Genomic DNA, 24004 nt, shown 5'->3' with positions numbered 1-24004 from the left:
CAGGAGTTCCAGACCAGCCTGTTGAATACAGCAAAACCTGCCTCTACTAACAATACAAAAATGAGCCAGGTGTAGTGGCATACACCTGCAGTCCCAGCTACTCAGGAGGTTGAGGCACCAGAATCGCTTGAACCTGGGAAGAGGAGATTGCAGTGAGTCGAGACCACTGCCACTGCACTCCAGCCTGGGCAACAGAGACCATCTCAAAAAAAACAAAACAAAACAAAAAAAGAAACAGAAAGAACGAAAGAAAACCTTAGCCCATGTTAAAGAGGACTGGGGCTATCCTTACTACCACAAAATCCTGCAGACCAAAGCCTGAACCCGCTGGTAAAACCTTTCAGCCCACTCATCACCCACCACGGCCAATCCCTAAACAAGTTCTGTTGGGCCACCCATTTCTTGTACCCGGTGCCACCACTCTCATCCGGGACTTTACTTCTCTCCTCACGCAGTACAGGCTGCCCCTCACTGCCCTACTTCCACTCCCACCTTCAATCTGTGCTCCTCGCAGTAGCCAGAGGACATGGGAGGACACTCTGAATCAACCCACACCCTCACCAGGCTCCCCCACTTGCCTGCCCTCCCCCTTCTCTTCACCCCACACTCCACACGTCAAACTCATTCCAGCCTCAGTGCCTTTGCACCTGCTGTTCCCTCTGCTGGGAAAGCTCTTCCCTGATCTTTCACAAGGCTGGCACCTTTCCATACCACTCCACTCTCAGCTGGCATGTCACCACCCTGGGGAGGCTCTCCCCCAACCACCCCAGTTGTCCAGCCTCCCACAATCCCTTCCAGTTCCAGGTGCATCTCTCTCACCATTCTGCTTTCCTGACTCCACAGCATTATTCATCCACATCTGGAATTATCTTGTTAATCTGTTTACTTCTTCCTTGACTGTGTCCCCCAACCTAAACAATCAACTCCAGGAGGACGAGCGGGCTCTGTCCCCAGCACTGGAAGCATATGCGAAGTTCAGTAAATATTTGCTGAATGGAGAAGTTAACAATGGAATGAATGAATGAGTTTGCACATCACTGAACAATAAATCCTCTGCCCCCAGAAGGAATGTGCTGTAATCTCTAGCAGCAAAGAGGCCCTTAGATATCGTGCAATATAATGAATAACTGATCCCAAAGCATCTAAATGATTTCAAGCGTGCTACTGCTCTCAAGAATTTATGACTCAGACAACAATGGCTGGGGTCAGAGCTCGCCCCTGGCCAGGTTACCAGGGCTTGCCTCTGCAATGGAGCAGAGCCCTTTATTGTTCTTTTGTCTAGGAATGGAGTTTCAGATCAGAAGAAATCCAAATACTCAAAAACCTCTTGCCCTAAGCATAAAGGACTAATTTCTTGGCGCAGAGCAGGAAGTCACCAAAGACTAAAGGTCTGACAACGCCTGACAGGGGAAAGAGAGAAAGATGGGAATGTCAACAGTCTCATTACTCTGACAAACACCCACAAGGCCCCACCCGGTCAAAGGTAAGGCCTGCAGCAGCCGTGCCCACACAATGAGACTACTGAACTGGTTCATCTGTTTATTGGCAAGCTCAGGACAGGGTATGAGCAGCGGTGGAGACCGGCAAATGTCAAATGAATGAACATAAAAACAAAGAAGATTTTAGTCTCTGCAGGGGGAAAAAAAAACACAACAGATTAGAAACCACCAGCCCAACTGTTCAATTGTCATTTCTAAGGCAAACAAAAGTTCAAAAGAGCCAGTACCCTCGGGATAACTGAATAATAGATGAGGGGCAGGTTCTCTCTAGAGGAATAGTCTAATAAATGAAGAGGTGAACAGAATTACAACGGCATAATTTTTGTACACCCCAAATGAAGTAATGGCTCTGAGCAATGGCCATCCACGGTCACTAATGCCACAGAACACAGAAAGGGGCCACCAGTTTTCCATACCTAATGGACATACACAGCAACACCTAGGAGGATGGCTAGCCCTCCCTGCCAAAAAAGAGAGATAGAGAGAGTGAGTGTGTGCGTGTGTGCGTGTGTGTGTGTGTGTGTGCATCTCAAACATGAAACTCACCTACTCTGCAAATCCAATGATTCATTTATAGGAAACAAAGAGATAGAAGAATAAGTTAAACACTGCAACAGGGATATGATCAGTCAGATCCAGGCCTGATCATATACAGGACAAATGACATGGCTTTTCTCAACAAACAAACTGCAAGAGAAAACAAAGAAAAAACAAGCCAGGTGTGGTGGCTCACTCCTGCAATCCCAGCACTTTAGGAAGCTGAAGTGGGAGGATCATTTGAGATCAGGAGTTTGAGACCAGCCTGGCCAACACGGTGAAACCCCATCTCTACTAAAAATACAAAAAAGTTAGCTGGGCGTGGTGGTACATGCCTACAATCCCAGCTACTAGGGAGGCTGAGGTGGAGAATTGCCTGAACCTGGGAGACGGAGGTAGCAGTGAGCTGGAGGGAGGGAGAAGCCATAGATTAAATGAGGCTTCATGAGCAGATGAACCAAATCCAATGGTGAACCCGGTTGGGTCCCGACTGGAACAAACCAATTCTAGAAATATATTTATGAGATGATCTGAGATGTTAACACTGTGTGGATACCAGATGATATAAGCAATTAATGTTAATTATTGTCATGATTAAAATGGTCTTGCCATATGTCTTTAAAGAATACTTATCTTGCATATACTCAACTATTTAGCTTTAAAATAATACAGTAGGGGGTGGATGGTGGTGGATATAGAAGAAAACAGAGTGGTTGTGAGTTAGTAAGAGGTAAAGCAATTTTTTTTTTTTTTTTTTTAAGGCAGGGTCTTGCCCCGTCACCCAGGCCGGAATGCAGCGGTGCAATCACGGCTCACTGCAGCCCTGACCTCCTGGGCTCAAGCAATCTTCCTGCCTCAGCCTCCCAAAGTGCTGGGATTACAGTTGAGAGGCTCTAGGCCCAGCCCTCCTTTATTTTTTCTTCACACCTCTTTATCTCTGACTCACTAAGTAACTGACTTGCTTACTATCTAGCTGCTGTTTTAAAATACAAGCTCTGCGAGGGTGGAGACCTCGTTTGCTTTTCTATTACTCTCTTCCCAGCTCCCAGAATAGTGCCTGTACAAAACAGGTACTCCATAAATATCTGTGTAATTAATCAAAGAACCAAAAGTGGGGGAGGGCATCATCTACAGTACCATTCTGGTGTCTGATGGCTCCTTCCAGCTCCGCTATTAGGGAACACCTCAGAACTAGTAACATTACCGGCTGCCTACTCCAATATTGAGTCTCCCCTTTTAACTTAGCAATCAAATCTAAATTTTAGCTAAGAATAAGGCCATGGGAAATAAAACTACCTTTCCCAGGTTCCCCTGCAGCTACATATAGTAGTGAAATTAAATTCTGGGCAAAGGTGTAAGGAGACTTGCCGTGTACAACTTAAGTCTCCTTTCTTCTTTCTTGCCTCCTGGGACATAATGGCTGGAGCTTGGGCAGCCGTCTCATACCATGAGGTGGCAGGATAAGGGTGGTGGAGCCAGAAGGTGGGAGCAGCCTGGGTCCCTGATGAGAACATAGGCCTCGCCTGTCTATTACAGGGCTCCTTTATATGAGACAGCAATAAGTTATTTTGCTTAGGCCACTGTCACTTTGTTGAAACTAAATTACATGCAGTTGAAACTAATCTTTTTTTCTTTTATTTTTTTATTTTTATTTTTTGAGATGGAGTCTCACTCTGTTGCCTAGTGCATGGTGGGATCTCAGTTCACTGCAGCCTCCGCCTCCTGGATTCAAGCAATTCTCCTACCTCAGCCTCTTGAGTAGCTGGGATTACAGGTGTGCACCACCATAGCCAGCCTGCAGTTGAAACTAATCCTAACAGATATATCTGAGACCAAAACGCCACAGCACAGTGGGTGGAACAGATATAGTCATATATCTGTACTAACATACACAAATGCCCAGAAGTTGAGGACTGTTTCAAAGAGTGAATCACTGTGAGCTGGGGGTACACAAAAAGGTATCATGGAATTCGGGGGAGAATAGCAGGGGAGAGAAAACAACCATAGAAAGGATGACCTGAGGATCATAAACTTTCATTACGTTAAATAGGCTGCCACCCCAGGATTAGCAGCCACAGTACATAAAGAACACCTACAATTCAATAGGAAAAAAGCAAAAGTGGCCAGGCACTATGGCTCACGCCTGTAATCCCAGAACTGTGGAAGGCTGAGGCAGGCGGATCACCTGTGCTCAGGAGTTTGAGACCAGCCTGGCCAACATGATGAAATCCTATCTCTACTAAAAATACAAAAATTAGCTGGGTGTGGTGGCAGGTGCCTGTAATCCAACTACTCGTAAGGCTGAGGCAGGAGAATTGCTTGAACCCAGCAGGTGCAGGTTGTGGTGAGCCAAAATCGCACTACTGCACTCCAGCCTGGGCGACAAGAGTAAAATTCCATCTGAAAAAAAAGAAAAAGAAAAAGAAGCAGAAGTGATGAGCAAGCAATATCCAGAAGGAGAAACATGAATGAAAAGATATTCTGCCTTACTAGTCTTCAGGGGTAAATTAACCACAACAAGATTTCATTTCCTATCCATTAGGCTGGCAAAAGTAAAAAAGCTTTACAAAACCAAATGTGACAAGGACACTGAATAAAAGAAACTCATCCTTGGTGGGATGTTTAATAAGCAGCTCAATAATATCTGGCAAAGTTAAAGATGATCACAACCTACAATCCAGAAATCTCATGTCCAGTACATACCTAAAAGAAATGCCTGTCCATGTGCACCAGGAAGTAAGTGTAACAACATTCACAGCAGCCTGTGAACAGCAAAATATCTGCAAACAAAATGTCCATTGGCATGGAAATGCCTAAAACAAAAACATGGTCTATCCAGCCAGTGGAATACTCACATGGCAGTAAATAAAAATGCATGAGTCACAGCGGTACCAGTCTAAATCAATGTCAGAATCATAATATTAGGTGAAAAGTGCAAGTCTCAGAAGACTATGTACAGTATATCTTTTTTTTTTTTGAGGTGGAGTCTCGCTCTGTCGCCCAGGCTGGAGTGCAGTGGCATGATCTCAGCTCAGTGCAACCTCCACCTCCTGCGTTCAAGCGATTCTCCTGCCTCAGCCTCCTGAGTAGCTGGGACTACAGGTGCGCACCACCATGCCTAGCTAATTTTGTCATATTTTTAACAGAGATGGGGTTTCACCATGTTGGCCAGATGGTCTGAATCTCTTAACCTCGTGATCCACCCGCTTTAGCCTCCCAAAGTGCTAGGATTACAGGCGTGAGCCACTGCGCCCAGCCTTTTTTATTTTATTTTTATTTTTTTGAGACAGGGTTTCACTCTGTCACCTCGGCTACAGTGCAGTGGCACGAACAAGACTCACTGCAGCCTCAACCTCCTGAGCTCAAGCAATCCTTCCTCCTAAGGCCCCCAAGTAGCTGGCACCACAAGTGCATGCCACCACACCTGGCTAATTTTTAAAAATTTTTTGTAGCAATGAGGTCTCGCCATGTTGCCCAGGCTGGTCTCAAACTCCTTGGCTCAAGAAATCCTGCTGCCTCTGCCTCCCAAAGTGCTGGGATTAGATGCACGAGCCACCACACTCAGCCATATTTTGATAAAGTTCAAAAATCATTCTTTTAAAGACAAAGAATAATAAAAAATTCAAGACGGTAGTCACTTCTGAGAGTAGGCAAGAAAGTGAATGGGAAGTACCACATAGGTACATGTAAGTTACTGGTAATATTCAAGTTCTTGGGCAAACAGTGGGCTAATGGCTGTTCATTACGATAGACAAATATTATTTCACAGACCAAAAATGCCAGTGTATCATGCACCACGCATTATGATTAATCCAATTCTGTGTGTCCAAAGGCCATCTTTAAAAAGTGAATACAGGCTAGGTATGGTGGCTCATGCCTGTAATGCCAATGCTTCGGGAGGCCAACACAGGAGAATCACTTGAGCCCAGAAGTCTGAAACCAGTCTGGGCAACACAGCAGGATCCCATCTCTACAAAATGAAAAAAATTAGCCAAACAACCATTCTATTCCAGCCTAAGCGTCACAGTGAGACCCAGACTCTAAAAAGATTTTTTAAATTAATGCATTTAGAAAGAGGTGAGGAAGAATCTCTACTAGGTTACTGACAAATAAGACCAATGAGGCAGGAAGTAGGAGTGGAGAGGATGGAGTAGTAAGTGGTTTTTGTTTCATGTTTTATTCTGCTGTCAATTACATATTCATTTCAACAAGAAATGTTTCCTGTAATTAACCAAAGCAGTATAGTCAAATGGTTCAGTACACGCCTCCAGAGCCAGACCAGGAGAGACTGCATCTCAACTCCACCATGCCCTCGTCAGAGGAAACATGGCAAGCTACTGAACCTCTTTGTGCCTGTTTCTGCCTCTGAGAAGAGGGGATGATAGCAGTGCCCACTTCATAAGGCCACTGTGAAGATTCACTGAGTTGGCTTACGAAAAGTATTCATAACAGTTCCTCTACACAAGGTAAGCCCTTAAAGAGACTGGCTACTATTCTTATTATTAGACTAACTTCAAACACTGATATGAGAGAGGTGAGCTCAGCAATGATCTGGTCAAGGTCTGCAAAAAACCCTGCACACTCTTAGTCTCTGGGAGAAGCTCCGTGCCCTGCCCATGCCAGGAATTTACTAAACAGTTGATAAATGAATGTATGCTGACTCCGTTTACCCACCACTTCTGTGGCTGTCTGGATAAAGCATTGGCAGGTACGTGCCCAACATGTCCACTCTCCATCTTCTTCCTTATTGACCCTTTGCTCAGGGTGGCAATGAGCCCAACTGAAAAACTGCAGATGCCCTTGCAGCAAGGAGTGGCTATGTCACAAAGTTCTAGCCAAACAGTCACAAGCAGAAGTCTGCCAAGGATTTCAGGGAAGGCTTTGGTTTCCTGATACAGGTGCCGTCTCCTTTCCTTAGAGCCCTGCTTCTGCCTGCCCATCACAAGGATATCAGGCTGGAGGTGGAGCAACCATTTTATGAATAAGAGGCTAGGGATGGTGACACAGATAAGGAGGGACCTGGAGCAGCAGAGAGAGGGTGAGCACCACCTTAGCCTGCTGAGCTCTGTACTTCTTACTTGAGAAAATAAACCCTGTGGTAGCCTGGATAGAAAGATGCCCCCAATGGACCACACCTCCTGGAACTTGTTCTGTGATACTCCTCCCATACCGAATCTGGGCTGACTCTTCAACTCACATTAACTAACAGAATGAAGTAGAAGTGATGTGGGGTCAGTTCTTAAATCTATGCCTTAAGAAGGCTCCCAAAGTCCTTGGCTGCCGTGTTATAAGTCCAGCTACAGGCTGGCCAGGCCACATGAAAGAAGAGGTCCCAAGACTATGGACAGAAATGGACCCAGTCATTCCCAAGGTGCCATTTCAGTAAAGCAATTTTGAATGTTCCAGCCCCATCCACCCTCTGACTGTAGACACATAACAGACCCCAAGCAAGACAAGCAGAAGAACCATCCTGCTGACCCCAGTCAAATGCAGGTTCACAAGAAATAAGAAACTGCTGCCATTTTAAGGCCTTAAGTTTGGGGGTGGTTTGTGGTGCAGCAATAGATAACTAGAACAAACCTCTATCTGAGTACAACACTGTACAAGTTTCCAGAAGACAAGCACAGTCCCTAACTAAAGTGCCACCTGAAAAAGAAACACACAATTGATCACAAATTCCAACAAAAACCTCTTGCACATTCTGATTTCCAACCAAGACTGTTAATATGAAAAAACATGAACTGTCCTTTCACTCTTATTTCATAATAAGTACATTAAACACAACTAATCTGGCTAAGTGCAATGAATCTATTAATTATCCTAAAAATGAAAAAGCATTTAAATTGCTTTTTGGTTCAACACAGTGCTGGATCTTTTTTTTTTTTTTTTGGTGAGAACCCTTCAAAAATACATCTTCTATCTGGACGAGAGGCATCATTACACTACTGTTATTTCATATTCATTCTCAAAGGCCTAGAGCTTAACAAGGTGGCCAAACAGGTCAGACGTCTGCAATCTAATTAAAGAAGGCTATCAATACAAATAATAATTTGGAGTCTAAAGATGGCGGCCTCAGCAGCGAGGGGTGCTGTGGCGCTGCGTAGAAATATCGATCGGTCGGTTGCTTTTGTGAGAAAAATTCCTTGGACTGCGGCGTTGAGTCAGCTGAAAGAATACTTTGCACAGTTTGGCCATGTAAAAAAGTGTATTGTACCTTTTGACAAGGAGACTGGCTTTCACAGAGGTTTGGGTTGGGTTCAGTTTTCTTCAGAAGAAGAACTTCAGAACGCACTACAACAGGAATATCATATTATAGATGGAGTAAAGGTCCAGGTTCAAGCTAAAAGGCCAAAAGTTCTGCAAACATCTGACGATGAAGAGAAAGATTTTTGAGACCGCAGCCTATTAATAAAGTTAACATAACTGAGAAAAAAATAATAATAATAATAACTTGGGGGGAGAAAAAACTCTAGAAGCAAAGGGAATGCCCATCAGTGATGTCTTGGCCAAATCAATTATGTTGCATCCACACCACTGTGTGTTATGTAGCCACTAAAAAGAATAAATCTGAGCACTACGCAAGGACTCAGAGGCATTTCCACATGGCACTGCTACGTGAGAAGAGCAAAATGCAAGAAAATAAGTGTAATATTATCTCCTATAGGATTATATAACCACGGAGAAGAATGTTGAAAGATACATACAGTCCTTGATTGTTACCATGGGTGAAGGATTGCGGGGGATGCTGACATAGGGGTGGAGTCGGGGGTGGCACAAAAAAGGGACAGACCGTGAATATTAAAAAGGGGCTTGAAAATAATTCATATAAAGAATTATCTTTTTAAAATCTAATTTGCTGGGTGCTATCTATGCGCCAGGCAAGTGCTGAGTCACCTGATCTCACTTTGACTTCTCGTTTAATCATCTATTAATTATCCCCATTTTCCAGATAAGGAACCTGTGGCCCAGAGAAGTAGTGTACCCATAGGGTTGGGGCTCAGGTATTATATGAAATAAGTGTAATAGGAGGGTCCCCAACTCAACCCCAAACTCTCGCACTGGGAGCTCAAGGGACATACGTGTTAAATGTTGTAGAAGAGCTTCCCTCCTGCTCTGCACATTCTTAAAATAGCAGCAGGTCCTGACGTGTGATGATGTATGCTACAGCGACACGAAGTCCATCAGCACCTCGTTCCCCTGGTGCCTCATGCTGGGAGAAATCCAAGAGGGCCACTGACCTCACTCCACGGAGCTCAGGGAAGCCCTGCCCAGGATATTTTTACAGAATCAATTGCTGACACCAGGAGCTAGAAAATAGATGAGGAAGTGTGAGCTATTACACGGTCAGATTCTTCGAGCTCACCATTTAATTAAAACTTGTTCAGCCCCAGAGCAAGAATTATTGCCCATTAAAGCAGGGGAGATGGCTCAACTGTGCCTGGCTGGTTAATTGCTACTTCCCAGGCATTCCCTGGCCTCCCCCTGCAGGAACAGCAAGCAGGAGCTGGAGATATACATGGGATGTGTGTATATGGGTGGTGTCTTCCACACAGCCTTCTCCACCTAAATGAACCTGACATCCTCTCCACTTACTAGGCCAAGCTTTCCTGTTCCATGCCACAGGCACCCAGGCTGCCCGGATGAGTCACTACCAGGCCTGCGCTGCACAAACTGCAGGGGTTGTGGGACAGGAAGCCAGAGGGCTGGATGCTGCAGGCAGGTGCCAGGGAGCCGCTGGGTGACCAGAGGGAGGCATCTGCGCATGCCGCCTCACCCACGGCCACAGGTTCCTGGAAAAGCTGACACCCTCCTCAAACCCCAAACGAGGCTGGCCACCCATCCTTCGACCATGTTGCACCTGATAAAAATTCATTCATATCATAATTTAGCCCACATCTACCATGTGCCAGGAACGGTTCTACAAGGATGGACACAAACGTGCCTGTGCTTCTACGGGGCCTAGAGCTAGGAAGCAGAGCATACACAAAACATGTCGAGTGGAAATAAATGCTATGAAGAAAAGTAAAGCAAAGAGTAAAGGCGAGGGTGAGGGAGAAGGTGCAATTTAATAAGGAGAGAGGCCTCATGGAGAAGGTGACATCAGAACAGAGACTTGAAAGAGGGAGGGAAGGAGGGAGGCGGCACTGGGGATTCTAGGGAGTGTTCCAGGCAGAGGGAACAGCCAGGGCAAAGTCTCTGAGGGAGGACAGCGGGAGGCCAGTGTAGCTAGGGTACAGCAAGCAAGCAGCTGAGAGGTCAGAGATAAGGTCACACAGGGAAAATGGGGGCCTGGGGTTGGGGTGGGGACACTTGAGCACCGCTCAGTGCCCAGGCTTGAAGCACTTTACATAGATGACTCACTGGGCACTGCTGCTAGTTCTCATTTCACAAGAAGAGGAAACTGAGGCCCAGAGAGGAAAGGGGACTCAGGCGAGACCACGGAGCTCGTCTACACCAGGCTGGGATCGCCCCCAGCCCCCCGGCACAGAAGTCTGCATCCAGCAGGAGCTCAGCTCACTAAAAGAGTCACTGATTCCTTCTCTTGGGAGAAATGTCCTCCATTTTTCTCAGTCCCTCAACACTCGGCCCACTCTTTCTTCACAGTTAGGAGCAGACAGGTAAACATTTCAGGGAGAAAAGGGGGGAAAAAAAAGAAAACCAAAAAAAAAAAACAACTGTCTAACTCCGGAGAGGAAGAAACATGATTAACTTTCTTGGCAAGTCACTGCCACATTTAACGAACATCGCTCACCTGAAAGACTCCCCGAACACGGCTCTCATCACAAAGTGGGCAGGTGGCTGTCAGGGGAGCCCCTGCAGGTGGGCTGCTCCTGTCCCGGGTCCTCCCAGGACGAGGCCACCTGCCTGGGCTCTCCAGGCCGACCTCGGTGGTGCCCGCCCCCAGCCCGCTGTGGGTGTCTGGAATGCGGAAACGGGAACCTGCCGTGCCAGCTCCTAACAGCGACTTATTCAACAGCCGCAGGAACACGCCAGCCACCGGAGTTCCCCAGGAGATGGCTGGTCCGTCGTGAACAGGCGCGTTCCCAAAGAAAGCTGTTTTGCCAACAGTCCCTCTGGGGGAGGGAAAGAAAAGGCCTCCTTACTCATCAGACACGTGGTCTGAGGAGTCTGAATGGACTTGAGAGAAAGCTCAAAGGTAACAAAGGCGGCTCGCCTGTTACCTCGGATTCAGGCACAGCCACCTGTTCACTGACCGAGCCAGGGCTGGACTTGTGCCCACACCATCCCCTGCCCTGAGCTTGTGCCTGGATGCTTCATTCAGAACCGTACAATCCAAAGGAGGGCTCCTTGGCCCGTGCAGAGGAGGCGCTAGCTCGCAGAGGCGATGCAGCTTAATGATTAAACGCAGTCGCTGGACTCTTCCAGGCAGCTTTGGAAGCACAACCGAACAGCTTTGGCTGGCTAATAACAACAACCACAACCGGAATGCTCACTGCACAAGGGGCTGTTCTAAGTGCTGCATATGAATTCTCTCTTCTAACCCTCACAGCAACCCTCTAAGGAGAAACTATCAGCATTCTTATTTTACAGATGAGAAGCTGAACAAACAAGTCACAGGCTGGAGGTCACACAGGAAGAAAGTGCTGGGGTGGGGATCTAACCCAAGTAGAGCAGCTCCAAGGTTCCAGTTTTTAACCACGATTTATTTATTTATTTATTTTATTTTATTTTGAGACAGAGTCTGGCTTGGTCACCCAGGCTGGATGGAGTGCAGTGATGCAATCTCGGCTCACTGCAACCCCGCCTTCTGGATTCAAGCAATTCTCCCGCCTCAGCCTCCCAAATAGCTGGGATTGCAGGCGTGCGCCACCACATCCAGCTACTTTTTTTTTTGTATTTTTAGTAAAGACAGGGTTTCACCATGTTGGCCACGGTGGTCTTGAACTCCTAACCTCAAGTGATCCACCTGCCTTGGTCTCCCAAAGTGCTGGGATTACAGCCATGAGCCACTGTGCCCGGCCTTAACCAGTACTTTAGATCTCCTCTTGCAAGGAGAAGCAGGTGCTCCCACTGGGCCTCAGTTTCCTCATCTATGAAATGGGATGAGGAGTCAGTTAGAGCTTTATTATTATTTTTGTAGAGACAAGGGTCTCAGTGTGTTGTCCAGGCTGGTCTTGAACTCCTGGCTTCAAGCGATCCTCCCTCCTTGGCCTCCCAAAGTGCTGGGATTACAGGCATGAGCCACTGTGCCTGGCCAAGTGAGATCTTTATGGTGGGCACTGTGCTTGTGGCTCACAAAAATGCTCAACAACCATTAGCTGCACTTATCACATGCTGCCCTCAATCAGGTCCGCTTTATTCCTTCAAAATACCGAGTAATCAGCTCATGGCCAGAGTTTAAATTCCAGGCAGCTAAAGGAAAAGAAATTAAGAAAGGCTCTTACCATGCTTCTTTTCATCCACACACACAAATATAAACAGAATGTCTATTCTGAGTCAGGCACTGGGACACAGTAGTAAACAAAAACCACATAAACCCTGCCCACAGGGAGCTTATAGTCCCCTGGGAATGAACTGGCACCAAATATGCAAAGATTACTGATATATCTTGTACTGAGCGCTGCTTTGGGTCAGGTGCTGTAGTGTTCTAAGCGTGTCACGTGCTTTGATGCATTCGAATCCTCCCAACAACCTAGGAGGACAGTACCGTTACCAGCTCCACCTTACAGATACGGAAATGAAGACATGCAAGGCTAAGTGGCTTGCCCAAAGTAAAACAGGGAGCCCAAGATGGATCCAGAACTTGCACTCAGTAGTCTGGCTCAGAACCCACACTGCATTCCTCAGCCTTTTGCAGTCTCAAAGGGCAATGGCTTTACAATGTGGCCACGAGCAGTACCAACAGGTATCCACAGGAAATTTCAGTCTGCAAAAGGGATGGTCACTCTTCACAGATGTTTTTCTTTTTCTTTTTTTTTTTGATGGGGGGGTGCAGGATCATCAAATTATATTTGTTACAAGTCACATTTATGCTGGGCACAGTGGCTCACACCTGTAATCCCAGCACTTTGGGAGGCCGAGGTGGGAAGATCCCTTGAGGCCCAGGAGTTCGAGACCAGCCTGGGCAACAAAGTGAGACCTTGTCTCTATGAAAGATTAAAAAATTAGCCAGGCACGGTGGCATGCACTTGTGGTCCCAGCTACATGGGAGGCTGAGGCGGGAGGATTGCTTGAGCCCAGGAGGTCGAGGCTGCAGTGAGCCATGATCGCACCACTGCACTCTAGCGTGGGTGACAGAACAAGATTGTCTTTCAAAACAACAAACACATACATACATACATAAAAAGTCACATTTAATATGTTAATAGCAGAGGCCACATTCTTAAGCACCTACCATATGCTGGCCCCTGGGGGTAAGCACTTGACAGGCATCCTCTCCTTTCATCCAAGGATGACCCTCAGAGGGGGCAACTCAGCCTTTGCATGGAGGGGAAGGAGGAGGGGGGAGGGAGTCACGAGCAGAGAAAGGGGTGAGACCCAGGTGCTTCTCAGCAGAGTGAGTGCTCTCAAAGACCGCGCACTCGGCGGCGGCCAGCCGGGCGCGGTGGCTCAAGCCCGTAATTCCAGCACTTTGGGAGGCTGAGACGGGTGGATCACGAGGTCAGGAGATCGAGACCATCCTGGCTAACACGGTGAAACCCCGCTTCTACTAAAAAATACAAAAAACTAGCCAGGCGAGGTGGCGGGCGCCTGTAGTCCCAGCTACTCGGGAGGCTGAGGCAGGAGAATGGCGTAAACCCAGGAGGCGGAGCTTGCAGTGAGCTGAGATCACACTACTGCACTCCAGCCCGGGGGACAGAGCAAGACCCCGTCTCAAAAAAAAAAAAAAAAGACCGCGCACTCTAAGCTTCAAAATACTTGGTATTCCAACAAGATTCAGAGTTCTTATGGTACAGGGACTCTGTGCACACAGTTTCAAAGGTGGGCGTGATTAGAGAACAAAAAGTAAGTTCTGATTCAGGTAATTACAAAACAAAGTTGGTAAGCACGATGACAAAAATGCATGGACATTATGTTTTCACTCTGTTCCACTTATTTCTGCAGCAAATCCAATTGTCTGCCTACCCAATACCCCTCCCCCTTTCCCAGTCCTTTCCTAAATGGTACTCTGATTTTATTCCTGTAGCCACTCTCCTCCCTGTGCTACCTACTTCAGGTAAGGCTGGCCGCTGGCTGCTGGCCCCTGGCCCCAGGCCCCAGCTCCAGAAGGTCAATCCTAATTGGCCCTTGGCTGGTTTCTCGGGGCAGGGTCACATATCACAATGCTGGCCAATGAGATATGAGGGATATATGGGAGGTAGGGAATCAATGAAAGGTTTCCTCACTCTTTTTTTTTTTTTTTTTTTTTTGAGGCGGAGTCTCACTCTGTCGCCCGGACTGGAGTGCAGTGGCCAGATCTCAGCTCACTGCAAGCTCCGCCTCCCGGTTCACGCCATTCTCCTGCCTCAGCCTCCCGAGTAGCTGGGACTACAGGCGCCCGCCACCTCGCCCGGCTAGTTTTTGTATTTTTAGTAGAGATGGGGTTTCACCGTGTTAGCCAGGATGGTCTCGATCTCCTGACCTCGTGATCCGCCCGTCTCGGCCTCCCAAAGTGCTGGGATTACAGGCTTGAGCCACCGCGCCCGGCCGGTTTCCTCACTCTTTAAGAGATACACAGCGAGTGAGAGATGCCCTCTTTCTGCTGCTGGCTGGGCCCTGTCAGTGTGTGCCAACTGGAACCCTGGCAGTCATCTGGTGGCCACGCAGGGAGCCTAGGGACACAGGAGACACACCATGGATGGCAGGGTGGCTTGAAGGAGAGGAATGGGATCCCTGGAGGCATTGAGGAACTGCTTAGTCAACTCCTGTGCTGCCTACCTACAGGCTTGTTATATGAGATCATAAATCTCGTTATTTCAGGCCAATTTCATTTGGGCTTCCTATTACAGTAGCTCGTGGTTCTCAAAACGTGCTTCCTGGACCAAAGGCACCAGTGTCACCAAAAATGCAAATTATCAAGCTAGACTTACAGAATCAGGAACTTACAGAATCAGGAACTTACAGAATCAGGTGGGGCCCAGCAATCTCTGTTTTACCTAGCCCTCTGGGTATTCTGATCCTTGCTAGGGTTTTTTGTTTGTTTTTTTGAGACGGAGTCTCACTCATTCTGTTGCCCAGGCTGGAGTGCAGTGGCACAATCTCAGCTCACTGCAACCTCCGCCTCCCAGGTTCAAGCGATTCTCCCGCCTCAGCCTCCTGAGTAGCTAGGACCACAGGTGTGCGCCACCACACCCGGCTAATTTTTGTATTTTTAGTAGAGATGGAGTTTCACCATGCTGCTCAGGCTGGCCTCAAACTCCTGGCCTCAAATGATCCACCTGCCTTGGCTTCCCAAAGTGCTGGGATTACAGGTGTGAGCCACTGCACCTGGTCTTGCTGGGGTTTGAAAACCACTGTAGTAGTACACAGAGCTTTGGAGTTAAGATACAGCTCTGGAGTCAGACTGCCTGAATCCAAATCACGTCACCATGCTGATACACTGTTGGTGGGAATGCAAATTAGCTCAGCCACTGGGGAAAGCAGTGGCTTTTGAAGATTCCTCAAAAAACTAAAAATAGAATTACCATTCTACCCAGCAATCCCATTACTGGGTATCTACCCAAAGGAAAAGGAACGGTTCTACCAAACAACACCTGCGCTCGTATGTTCATCGCAGCACTATTCACAATAGCATGTGAATCCACCCACAAAGCCATGGAATCAACCCAGAGGCCCATCGATGGTGGACTGGATAAAGACAATGTGGTACATATATACCATGGAATACTACACAGCCATTAAACGAGAATGGAATCATGTCTATTGCAGCAACCTGGATGTGGCTAGAGGCCAATATCCTAAATGAATGAATGCAGAAACAGAAAACCAAATATCCCATGTTCTTACTTCTAAGTGGGAGCTAAACATTGGGCACACACACACACACCACACACACACACTCCATGTTCTTTCTTCTAAGTGGGAGCTAAACATTGGGTACACACACACAGCCCATGTTCTTACTTCTAAGTGGGGGTTAAACATTGGGTACACACCCACACACACACACATACACTCCATGTTCTTACTTCTAAGTGGGAGCTAAACATTGGGTACATACACACAGCCCATGTTCTTACTTCTAAGTGGGTACTAAACATTGGGTACAAACACACAGCCCATGGTCTTACTTCTAAGTGGGGGCTAAACATTGGGTACACACACACATTCCATATTCTTACTTCTAAGTGGGAGCTAAACATTGGGTATACACACACACACACACACACAAGAACAACAGACACTGAAAATTCCAAAAGCCAAGAAGGAACAGGGCAAGGGTTGAAAATCTGCCGGCCGGGCGCGGTGGCTCAAGCCTGTAATCCCAGCATTTTGGGAGGCCGAGGCGGGCGGATCATGAGGTCAGGAGATCGAGACCATCCTGGCTAACACGGTGAAACCCCCGTCTCTACTAAAAAAAAAAAAAATAGAAGAAATCAGCCAGGCATGGTGGGGGGCGCCTGTAGTCCCAGCTACTCAGGAGGCTGAGACAGGAGAATGGCGTGAACCTGGGAGGCAGAGCTTGCAGTGAGCCGAGATCGTGCCACCATACTCCAGCCTGGGTGACAGAGCGAGACTAAAAAGAAAGAAAATCTGCCTATTGGGGGCTTGGCGCGGTGGCTCACGCCTGTAATCCCAGCACTTTGGGAGGCCAAGTGCTGATCACCTGAGGTCAGGAGTTCAAAACCAGCCTGGCCAACAAGATGAAACCCCATCTCTACTAAAAAATACAAACAAGGCTGGGCGCGGTGGCTCAAGCCTGTAATCCCAGCACTTTGGGAGGCCGAGATGGGCGGATCACGAGGTCAGGAGATCGAGACCATCCTGGCTAACCTGGTGAAACCCCGTCTTTACTAAAAAATACAAAAAACTAGCCGGGCGACGAGGCAGGCGCCTGTAGTCCCAGCTACTTGGGAGGCTGAGGCAGGAGAATGGTGTAAACCCGGGAGGCGGAGCTTGCAGTGAGCTGAGATCCGGCCACTGCACTCCAGCTTGGGCAACAGAGCGAGACTCCGTCTCAAAAAAAAAAAAAATACAAACAAAAATTAGCCAGGCATGGTGGGGCAGAGGCGGGAGGGGGTGGCATCTGTAGTCCCAGCTACTTGGGAGGCTGAGGCAGGGAGAATCGCTTGAACCTGGGAGGCGGAGGTTGCACTGAGCTGAGATTGCGCCAGTGCTCTCCACCCTGGGCGACAGAGCGAGACTCCATCTCAAAAAAAAAAGGAAAAGAAACTCTACCTATTGGGTATTCTGTTCACTATTTGAGTGACAGGATCTGTACCCTAAACCTCAGCATCACACAATATACTCATGTAACAATCCTGCACATGTACCCTCTGAATCTAAAAAAATTAAAAAATCATGTCACCACCTTTTTCTAGCCGCCTGACCTTGAACAAGTTATTCAAATTTAGTTACCTCATCTGCAAAGGGAGAATAATATCTTCCAGGGTTGTCGGGAGGCTTAAAGGAGTGGCTTCATGCAAAGGGCCTGGCACAGTCTTGCATGCAGCAGACGCTACATACATTGCCTACTTGCTGCTGCAGTTGTTGCTGCTGATGCTATTATTACTGCTTGCAGCCAAAGGCTTACCAACTGGCACAACTTCCCGACTGAGCTCTTCCAAAGTTGGCAACGTATCTCCTTTAAGGTTATTTCACCCCCACCCGCTCCCACAGGACTGAGACCAGTGCCCTGGGGTTCCACAACGACTTGCAAAGTCTCCCATTGCTACAGGGAGGTGCGCGGCTCCTCAGGCCTCCTCCCCAAGCCTGAGCCACCTGGTCCCAGCAGAGATTCCCACAGACACCTCAAGCTGGGTGATCTGCCAGCTACTGTGCTTGGTGACTGATCCAGAATGCCCACGAGTTCCAGAGAGCATCCCCACCAGGTGAGCCACACCAAACATCCAGCAAGAGTCCGCGGGTGTCCCTCCCTCTGGGAGCTGTGCTTTCAAAACTGGTGATACCAAGATGCAGAAAGGCAAAGTGACTAGCATCATAAGGCAGGTGAGGTCCCTGTGGGAAGGGGCAGCCTCTTGTTGGGCTTAATAGCAAGCCCCAGTTTGAGGCTACAAGTGGGGGCAGGGGTTTTCACGCCCTGGTGTCACAGGCACTGTTGGGCCTGTCACTGAAAGAGGACGGTGAGATGCAGGAGGAATCGGGGGAGGACTACCAACTCTTTAGGACAGGAAAGCCTTGGCCAAATTCCTCATGTTCCTGAGAGCCTCATTTTATGAGGCTGAACCTCATAAAACTGCCAATATTCAACCATTCTTGACCCACAAAAGCACAATGTCGGGCAGTTCGACCTAATACAAGGCAGGAAACTCCCTCAGATAATGTCAAGGAACTGGTCGCCAGCAGGAAACTGGAATGGTGGTGGTCTCTTGGGAAGGGAACTGGATGCCCTATTTTTGTTGCTTTGGTTCCATATACGTGTGGTCGCTAGTCAGACTTTTCAAAAATGTAATAAATCGGCCGGGCATGGTGGCTCACGCCTATAATCCCAGCACTTTGGGAGGCCGAGGCAGGTGAATCACGAGGTCAAGAGTTTGAGACCAGCCTGGCCATCACGGTGAAATCCCGTCTCTACTAAAAATACAAAAATTAGCTGGGCGTGGTGGTGCACACCTGTAATCCCAGCTACTCAGGAGGCTGAGGCAGGAGAATCACTTGAACCTGGGAGGCGCAGACTGCAGCGAGCTGAGATTGGGCCAGTGTACTCCAGCCTGGCAACAGAGTGAGACTCTGTCTCAAAAAAAAAAAAAATGTAATCAACCCTGAAAAATCTTACCTTCTCAATCAGAGAAAAGACAAACCTGTGCAGGTCCCTAAGAGATCTGCAAATGTCTCCTGTCTACCCTCATCCCTCTCACTCTCCCCCGCTCACTCTGCTCCAGCCATGTGGGCCTCAATCTCACCAGGCCCCTCGCCTCAGGGCCTTTGCACTGGCTGTTCCCACTCCCTCATCTCCTTCAGGTCTGGCCACCTTTTCAGGGAGGCCATCCCTGGCTACCCTTCCCAAAATTTCAACACCCTCCACCTTAATGCAGTCATGTGTTGCATAACACTGTTTCAGTCAACGATGGACCACATTTACAAGGGTGGTCACATAAGACAACAATGGAGCTAAAAAATTCCTCTTGCCTAGTAACATTGCAGCCATGGGGAGGTCTGAACGCCATGCATTACTAACCTGTTTGTCATGATATTGGTGTAAACAAACCTATTGTGGTTCCAGTTATGTAAAAGACAATGTAACATATACAATCGTGTACAGTTCATAATACCTTTTTTTTTTTTTTGAGACAGAGTGTTACTCTATTGCCCAGGATGCAACCTCTGCCTCCTGGGTTCAAGCAATTCCCCTACCTCAGCCTCCCAAGTAGCTCAGATTACAGGTGCAAGTCATGCCGCCCAACTAATTTTTGTATTTTTAGTGGAGACAGGGTTTCACCATATTGGCCAGGCTGGTCTAGAACTACTGACCTCAGGTGATCCACTCACCTCAGGCTCTGAAAGTGCTGGGATTACAGGCGTGAGCCACCATGCCCGGCCCGTGTACAGTACATAACACTCGATAAGGATAATAAATGACTATGTTACTGGTTTACATATTTACTATATATACTTTTTTTTTTTTTTTTTGAGACAGAGTCTAGCCCTGTCACCCAGGCTGGAGTGTAGTGGCACAATCTCAGCTCACTGCAACCTCTGCCTCCCGGGTTCAAGCTATTCTCCTGCCTCAGCCTCCCAAGCAGCCTGGGATTACAGGCTCCTGCCACTATGCCAGGCTAATTTTTGCATTTTTAGTAGAGATGGGGTTTCGCCATGTTGGCCAGGCTGTATATATACTTTTTATTGTTATTTTAGAGCGTGCTCCTTCTACTTATATACCAAAAAAAAAGCTGTAAAACAGCCTCAGGCAGGCCCTTCAGGAGTTATTCCAGAAGAAGGCATTGCTATCATAGGAAGTGACAGCTTCACGTGTGTTACTGCCCCCGAAGACCTTCCGGTGGGACAAGAGATGGAGGAGGAACCGTGATACTAATGATCCTGGGGAGGCGTAGGCTCATGTGTTTGTGTCTTAGTTTTTACTAAAAGCAGCTCAGAAATCAAAAAAATAAAAGTAGAACATTTTAAATTTAAAAATAGAAAAAAGCTTACAGAATAAGGATATAAAGGAAATATTTTTGTACAACTGAATAAGGTGTGTTTTAAGCTAAGTGGTATTACCACAGAGTCAAGGCAGGGCACGGTGGCTCATGGCCAGCACTCTGGGAGGCCGAGGCAGGCAGATCACCAGACGGCAGGAGTTCGAGACCAGCCTGGCCAACATGGTGAAATCCCGTCTCTACTAAAAATACAAAAAAAAACAACAACAACAAACTAGATTACAGTTGGCGGGTGCCTGTAATCCCAGCTACTGGGGAGGCTGAGGCAGGAGAGTTGCTTGAACCCAGGAGGCAGAGGTTGCAGTGTGCTGAGATCGTGCCACTGTACTCCAGCCTGGGTAACAGAGTGAAACTCTGTCTCAAAAAAAAGAAAAGAAAAAAAAAACCCAAACAGTTAAGAAATTTAAAAGTTTACAAAGTAAACAAGTTATAGTAAGCTATGGTTAATTGATTATTAAGGAAATATTTTGTAAAATAAATTCAGTGTAGCCTAAATGTACAGTGTCCGTTAAGTCTACAGCAGTGTACAGTCCTGTCCCAGCCTTCCCATTCACTCACCATTCACTGACTCACCCGGAGCAACTTCCAGTCCTGCAAGCTCCATCCACGGTTAAGTGTCCTGTACAGGTGCACCTTTTAAAAAATCTTTTATACCATATTTTTACTGCACCTTTTCTATGTTTAGCTACACAAATACTTGCCATTGTGTTACAACTGCCCACAGAATTCAGGGCAGTCACGTGCGTGTAGGTTTGTGGCCTAGGAGCGACAGCCTACCCCATAGCGCCTAGGTGTGGAGGAGGCTGTGCCATCTAGGTTTGCAGCAAGTACACTCCATGAGGTTCACACAACAAAACAGCCTAACAACACATTTCTCAGAACATAGCCCCGTTGTGAAGCCATGCAGGACTGCTTCCTAGGCCCCTTCCCTGTTTAATTTCTGCCACTTCACGCTTATCACCACCTGACATGGTGCGTGTTTTACTTCTTTATCTTGTTTGTTGACTGACTCTTCCACTTCAAGATGAGTCCCAGAAGGGTGAGAACTCTTGTCTGTTTTGCTCATGGCTGCACCCTGGTATCTAGAACAGTGCTCCCCTCACTGAGGACTTGATAAGTTTAAAAATCAAGGCCGGGCTCAGTGGCTCACGCCTGTAATCCTAGCACTCTGGGAGGCCGAGGTGGGTGGATCACGAGGTCAGGAGATCGAGACCATCCTGGCTAACACGGTGAAACCCCGTCTCTACTAAAAATAGAAAAAATTAGGCGGGCGTGGTGGCGGGCGCCTGTAGTCCCAGCTACTCAGGAGGCTTAGGCAGCAGAATCACTTGAACCCAGGAGACAGAGATTGCAGTGCGCTGAGATCGCACCACTGCACTCCAGCCTGGGTGACAGAGTTAGACTGTCTCAAAATAAAGTAAAATAAAATAAAAATCAAGGCCAGGCTCTGTGACTTACGCCTGTAATCCTAGCACTTTGGGAGGCTGAGGTAGGTGGATATCCTGAGGTCAGGAGTTTGAGACCAGCCTTGTCAACATGGCTAAACCCCATCTGTACTAAAACAAATTACAAAAATTAGCCAGGCGTGGTGGCGGGCACCTATAATCGCAGCTACTAGGGAGGCAGAGGCAGGAGAATTGCTTGAACCCGGGGGACTGAGGTTGCAGTGAGCTGAGCTCGTACCAGTTCACTCTAGCCTGAGAGAAACTCCATCTCAAAAAGAAAAAAAAAATCAGATTCACGGCATCAGCATTTGGGGTTTGCTGCCCTCAGATCCAATGTGCAGTCCACACTGGGAAATAAACACAATTCAAGTCACCTATACTGAAAACAGAGCTCCCGACACTCCCTCCACACTAGATTCACCTGAAAGCCTCTCTACTGAAAGAACTGCAAAAAGTGCCTTGGAAAGAAAAAGAGGCCAGGCATGGTGGATCACGCCTGTGATCCCAGCACTTTGGGAGGCTGAGGCAGGAGGACTGCTTGAGGCCAGGAGTTCGAGACCAGCCACGACAACATAGAAAGAGCCTGTTTCTACAAAAATATTAACAAATTATCCAGGCGTGGTGGCATGTGCCTGTGGTCCCAGCTTCTTGGGAGGCTGAGGTGGGAGGATCACTTGAGCCCAGGAGTTTGAGGCTGCGGTGAGTTGTGGATCGTGCCATTACACTCCAGGCTGGGTAAAAAAAAAAGAGCAAGACCTTGTCTCAAGAAAAAAAGAAAGAAAAAGAAAGGACAGAGACGAAGATGGCTCTGGGGGTGGAAGTTAGAGGGGGTGGAAGCTAGAGGGGGTGCAGGACTTCCCGTCTTCCTCCCTGCAAACCAACAGCACAGCATAGAAAACAGGGCACCAGAGAAAAGAGCTCACCATCAGATGCAACAAACGGCGCCAGCACTGGCAGGATCCAACCCGCCAGCGCTCCTGTTCCCATCAACCATCTCTACCCACCAGGCAACACACCATCAGGAGGAGCCCCCAAATGCTCCCCTCTTTTCCTGACACCTCCACATAAGAATTTCACCACATACTCATGTGCTGTTGTTCCAGACCCCCAAGGCACAAATGCAGGGATGGGAGTGGGGAGCGCACGCCGGCCGTAAAGGCGTAGCTGCTAGCTTGATGAGAAATACCATCAGGTCCCAGGCACTGTCACAAGCTGCATCTTGCCCCTTTTCTTCTTTTGTCCAGAGTCAGAACTGAAAGGGGCATGTTTCCTGCCTCCTGCCGCGATGTTGTGGGCACACCAAAGACTGGATTCCGGTTCGTGTGGGGCCTCAACAAAGACCCACCAGACGAAGGCCGGGTGTCAGAAGATCTGTGTATATCTCTCATGAGGGGAGGGTCTGAGGCTTTTTGTTGAAACAAGTCCTCGGAAAAAATGTGGGAGGGGCCCCACAGGCAGGTGCTAGTGGGAAACAGATCTCAGGGAAGAGGGACCTCAGTAAACCGACTCGAAGGCCAGTGCCACAGTGTTTGCTGCTCAGAGAAGCCGGGGCTGCTGAGCCCTGGCCGGGTATTCCCACTGCTGCCACGCATGGCTTTATCTAAGGGGCTTCCAAAGCATTGGGCCAAGTATTGGCTGATATAATAGAGAAAAAAAAAAGCAAACATTTGTATTATATAAGTGGACTGAGCAGAGTCAGGGAATTCCCCTGTATGTACACTTGAGCTTGAAATACACAAATGCTGGGTGAAATCTGTTGTACTTGTTTTTAACTTTTCATGATGATACATTTCAAACACATCAAGGCAAAAAAAGAGTATAATAAGCCCTCACTGTCCGGCTTCAATAGTTCCACTCAGGGGCAATCTTATTTCATCTCTTATTCACCCACGCACACTTGAGCCCCTGCTCTCTCCGCCTGTCTGTATTATTTTGAAGGAAATCCTAGACAGCTTAACAGTTTAATCATAGATATTTCAGCATGAGCATCTTATAGATAAGGACTTTTTAAGTTAGGTATGGTGGGCTCATGCCTGTAATCCCAACATTTTGGGAGAAAAAGAGAAGATCGCTTGAGTCCAAGAGTTCAAGACCAGCCTGGGCAACATAGAGAGATCCCATCTCTACAAAAAAAATTAAAAATTAGCTGGGCATGGTTGTGCATACCTGTAGTCCCAACTACTCAGAAGGCTGAGACGGGGGGATCGCTTGAGCGCAGGAGGTAGAGCCTGCAGGGAGCTATGAT

The 24004-nt window shown here is 47.7% G+C and overlaps 2 protein-coding genes across 6 annotated transcripts in view; one reads left to right on the top strand and one right to left on the bottom strand.

Annotated features, from left to right (window-relative positions):
• Positions 1-24004, bottom strand: part of SIPA1L3 (signal induced proliferation associated 1 like 3) — a 313577-nt gene that overhangs the window by 276406 nt on the left and 13167 nt on the right. The window contains exons 1-2 of one of the 5 annotated variants that reach the window (XM_033226045.1): positions 10789-11250; positions 9116-9343 (exon numbers count right to left, since the gene is read on the bottom strand). The exons of 2 other annotated variants lie outside the window; for them this stretch is intronic. The gene's annotated coding sequence lies outside the window, so the exon portion shown is untranslated. Of the gene's footprint in view, positions 1-9115; positions 9344-10788; positions 11251-24004 lie in introns of those variants that run through there. 2 more of the 5 variants (XM_033226046.1, XM_033226047.1) reach the window with 2 other exon arrangements.
• On the top strand, positions 8091-8471 carry LOC117092461 (SRA stem-loop-interacting RNA-binding protein, mitochondrial-like). Its single transcript, XM_033226059.1, has one exon. It carries the CDS (start codon positions 8100-8102, stop codon positions 8427-8429), a length of 330 nt encoding a protein of 109 aa, XP_033081950.1. The 5' UTR covers positions 8091-8099; the 3' UTR covers positions 8430-8471.

The sequence above is a fragment of the Trachypithecus francoisi genome, unplaced genomic scaffold (assembly GCF_009764315.1).
Source record: "Trachypithecus francoisi isolate TF-2019V2 unplaced genomic scaffold, Tfra_2.0 Lachesis_group12, whole genome shotgun sequence".
NCBI classification, from domain to species: Eukaryota; Metazoa; Chordata; class Mammalia; order Primates; family Cercopithecidae; genus Trachypithecus; species Trachypithecus francoisi.
This window is presented reverse-complemented; position numbering and strand designations above follow the sequence as displayed.

Coding starts and splice junctions, on each gene's coding strand:
- LOC117092461 (XM_033226059.1), top strand. CDS start 8,100: ATGGCGGCCTCAGCAGCGAGGGGTGCTGTGGCGCTGCGTAGAAATATC.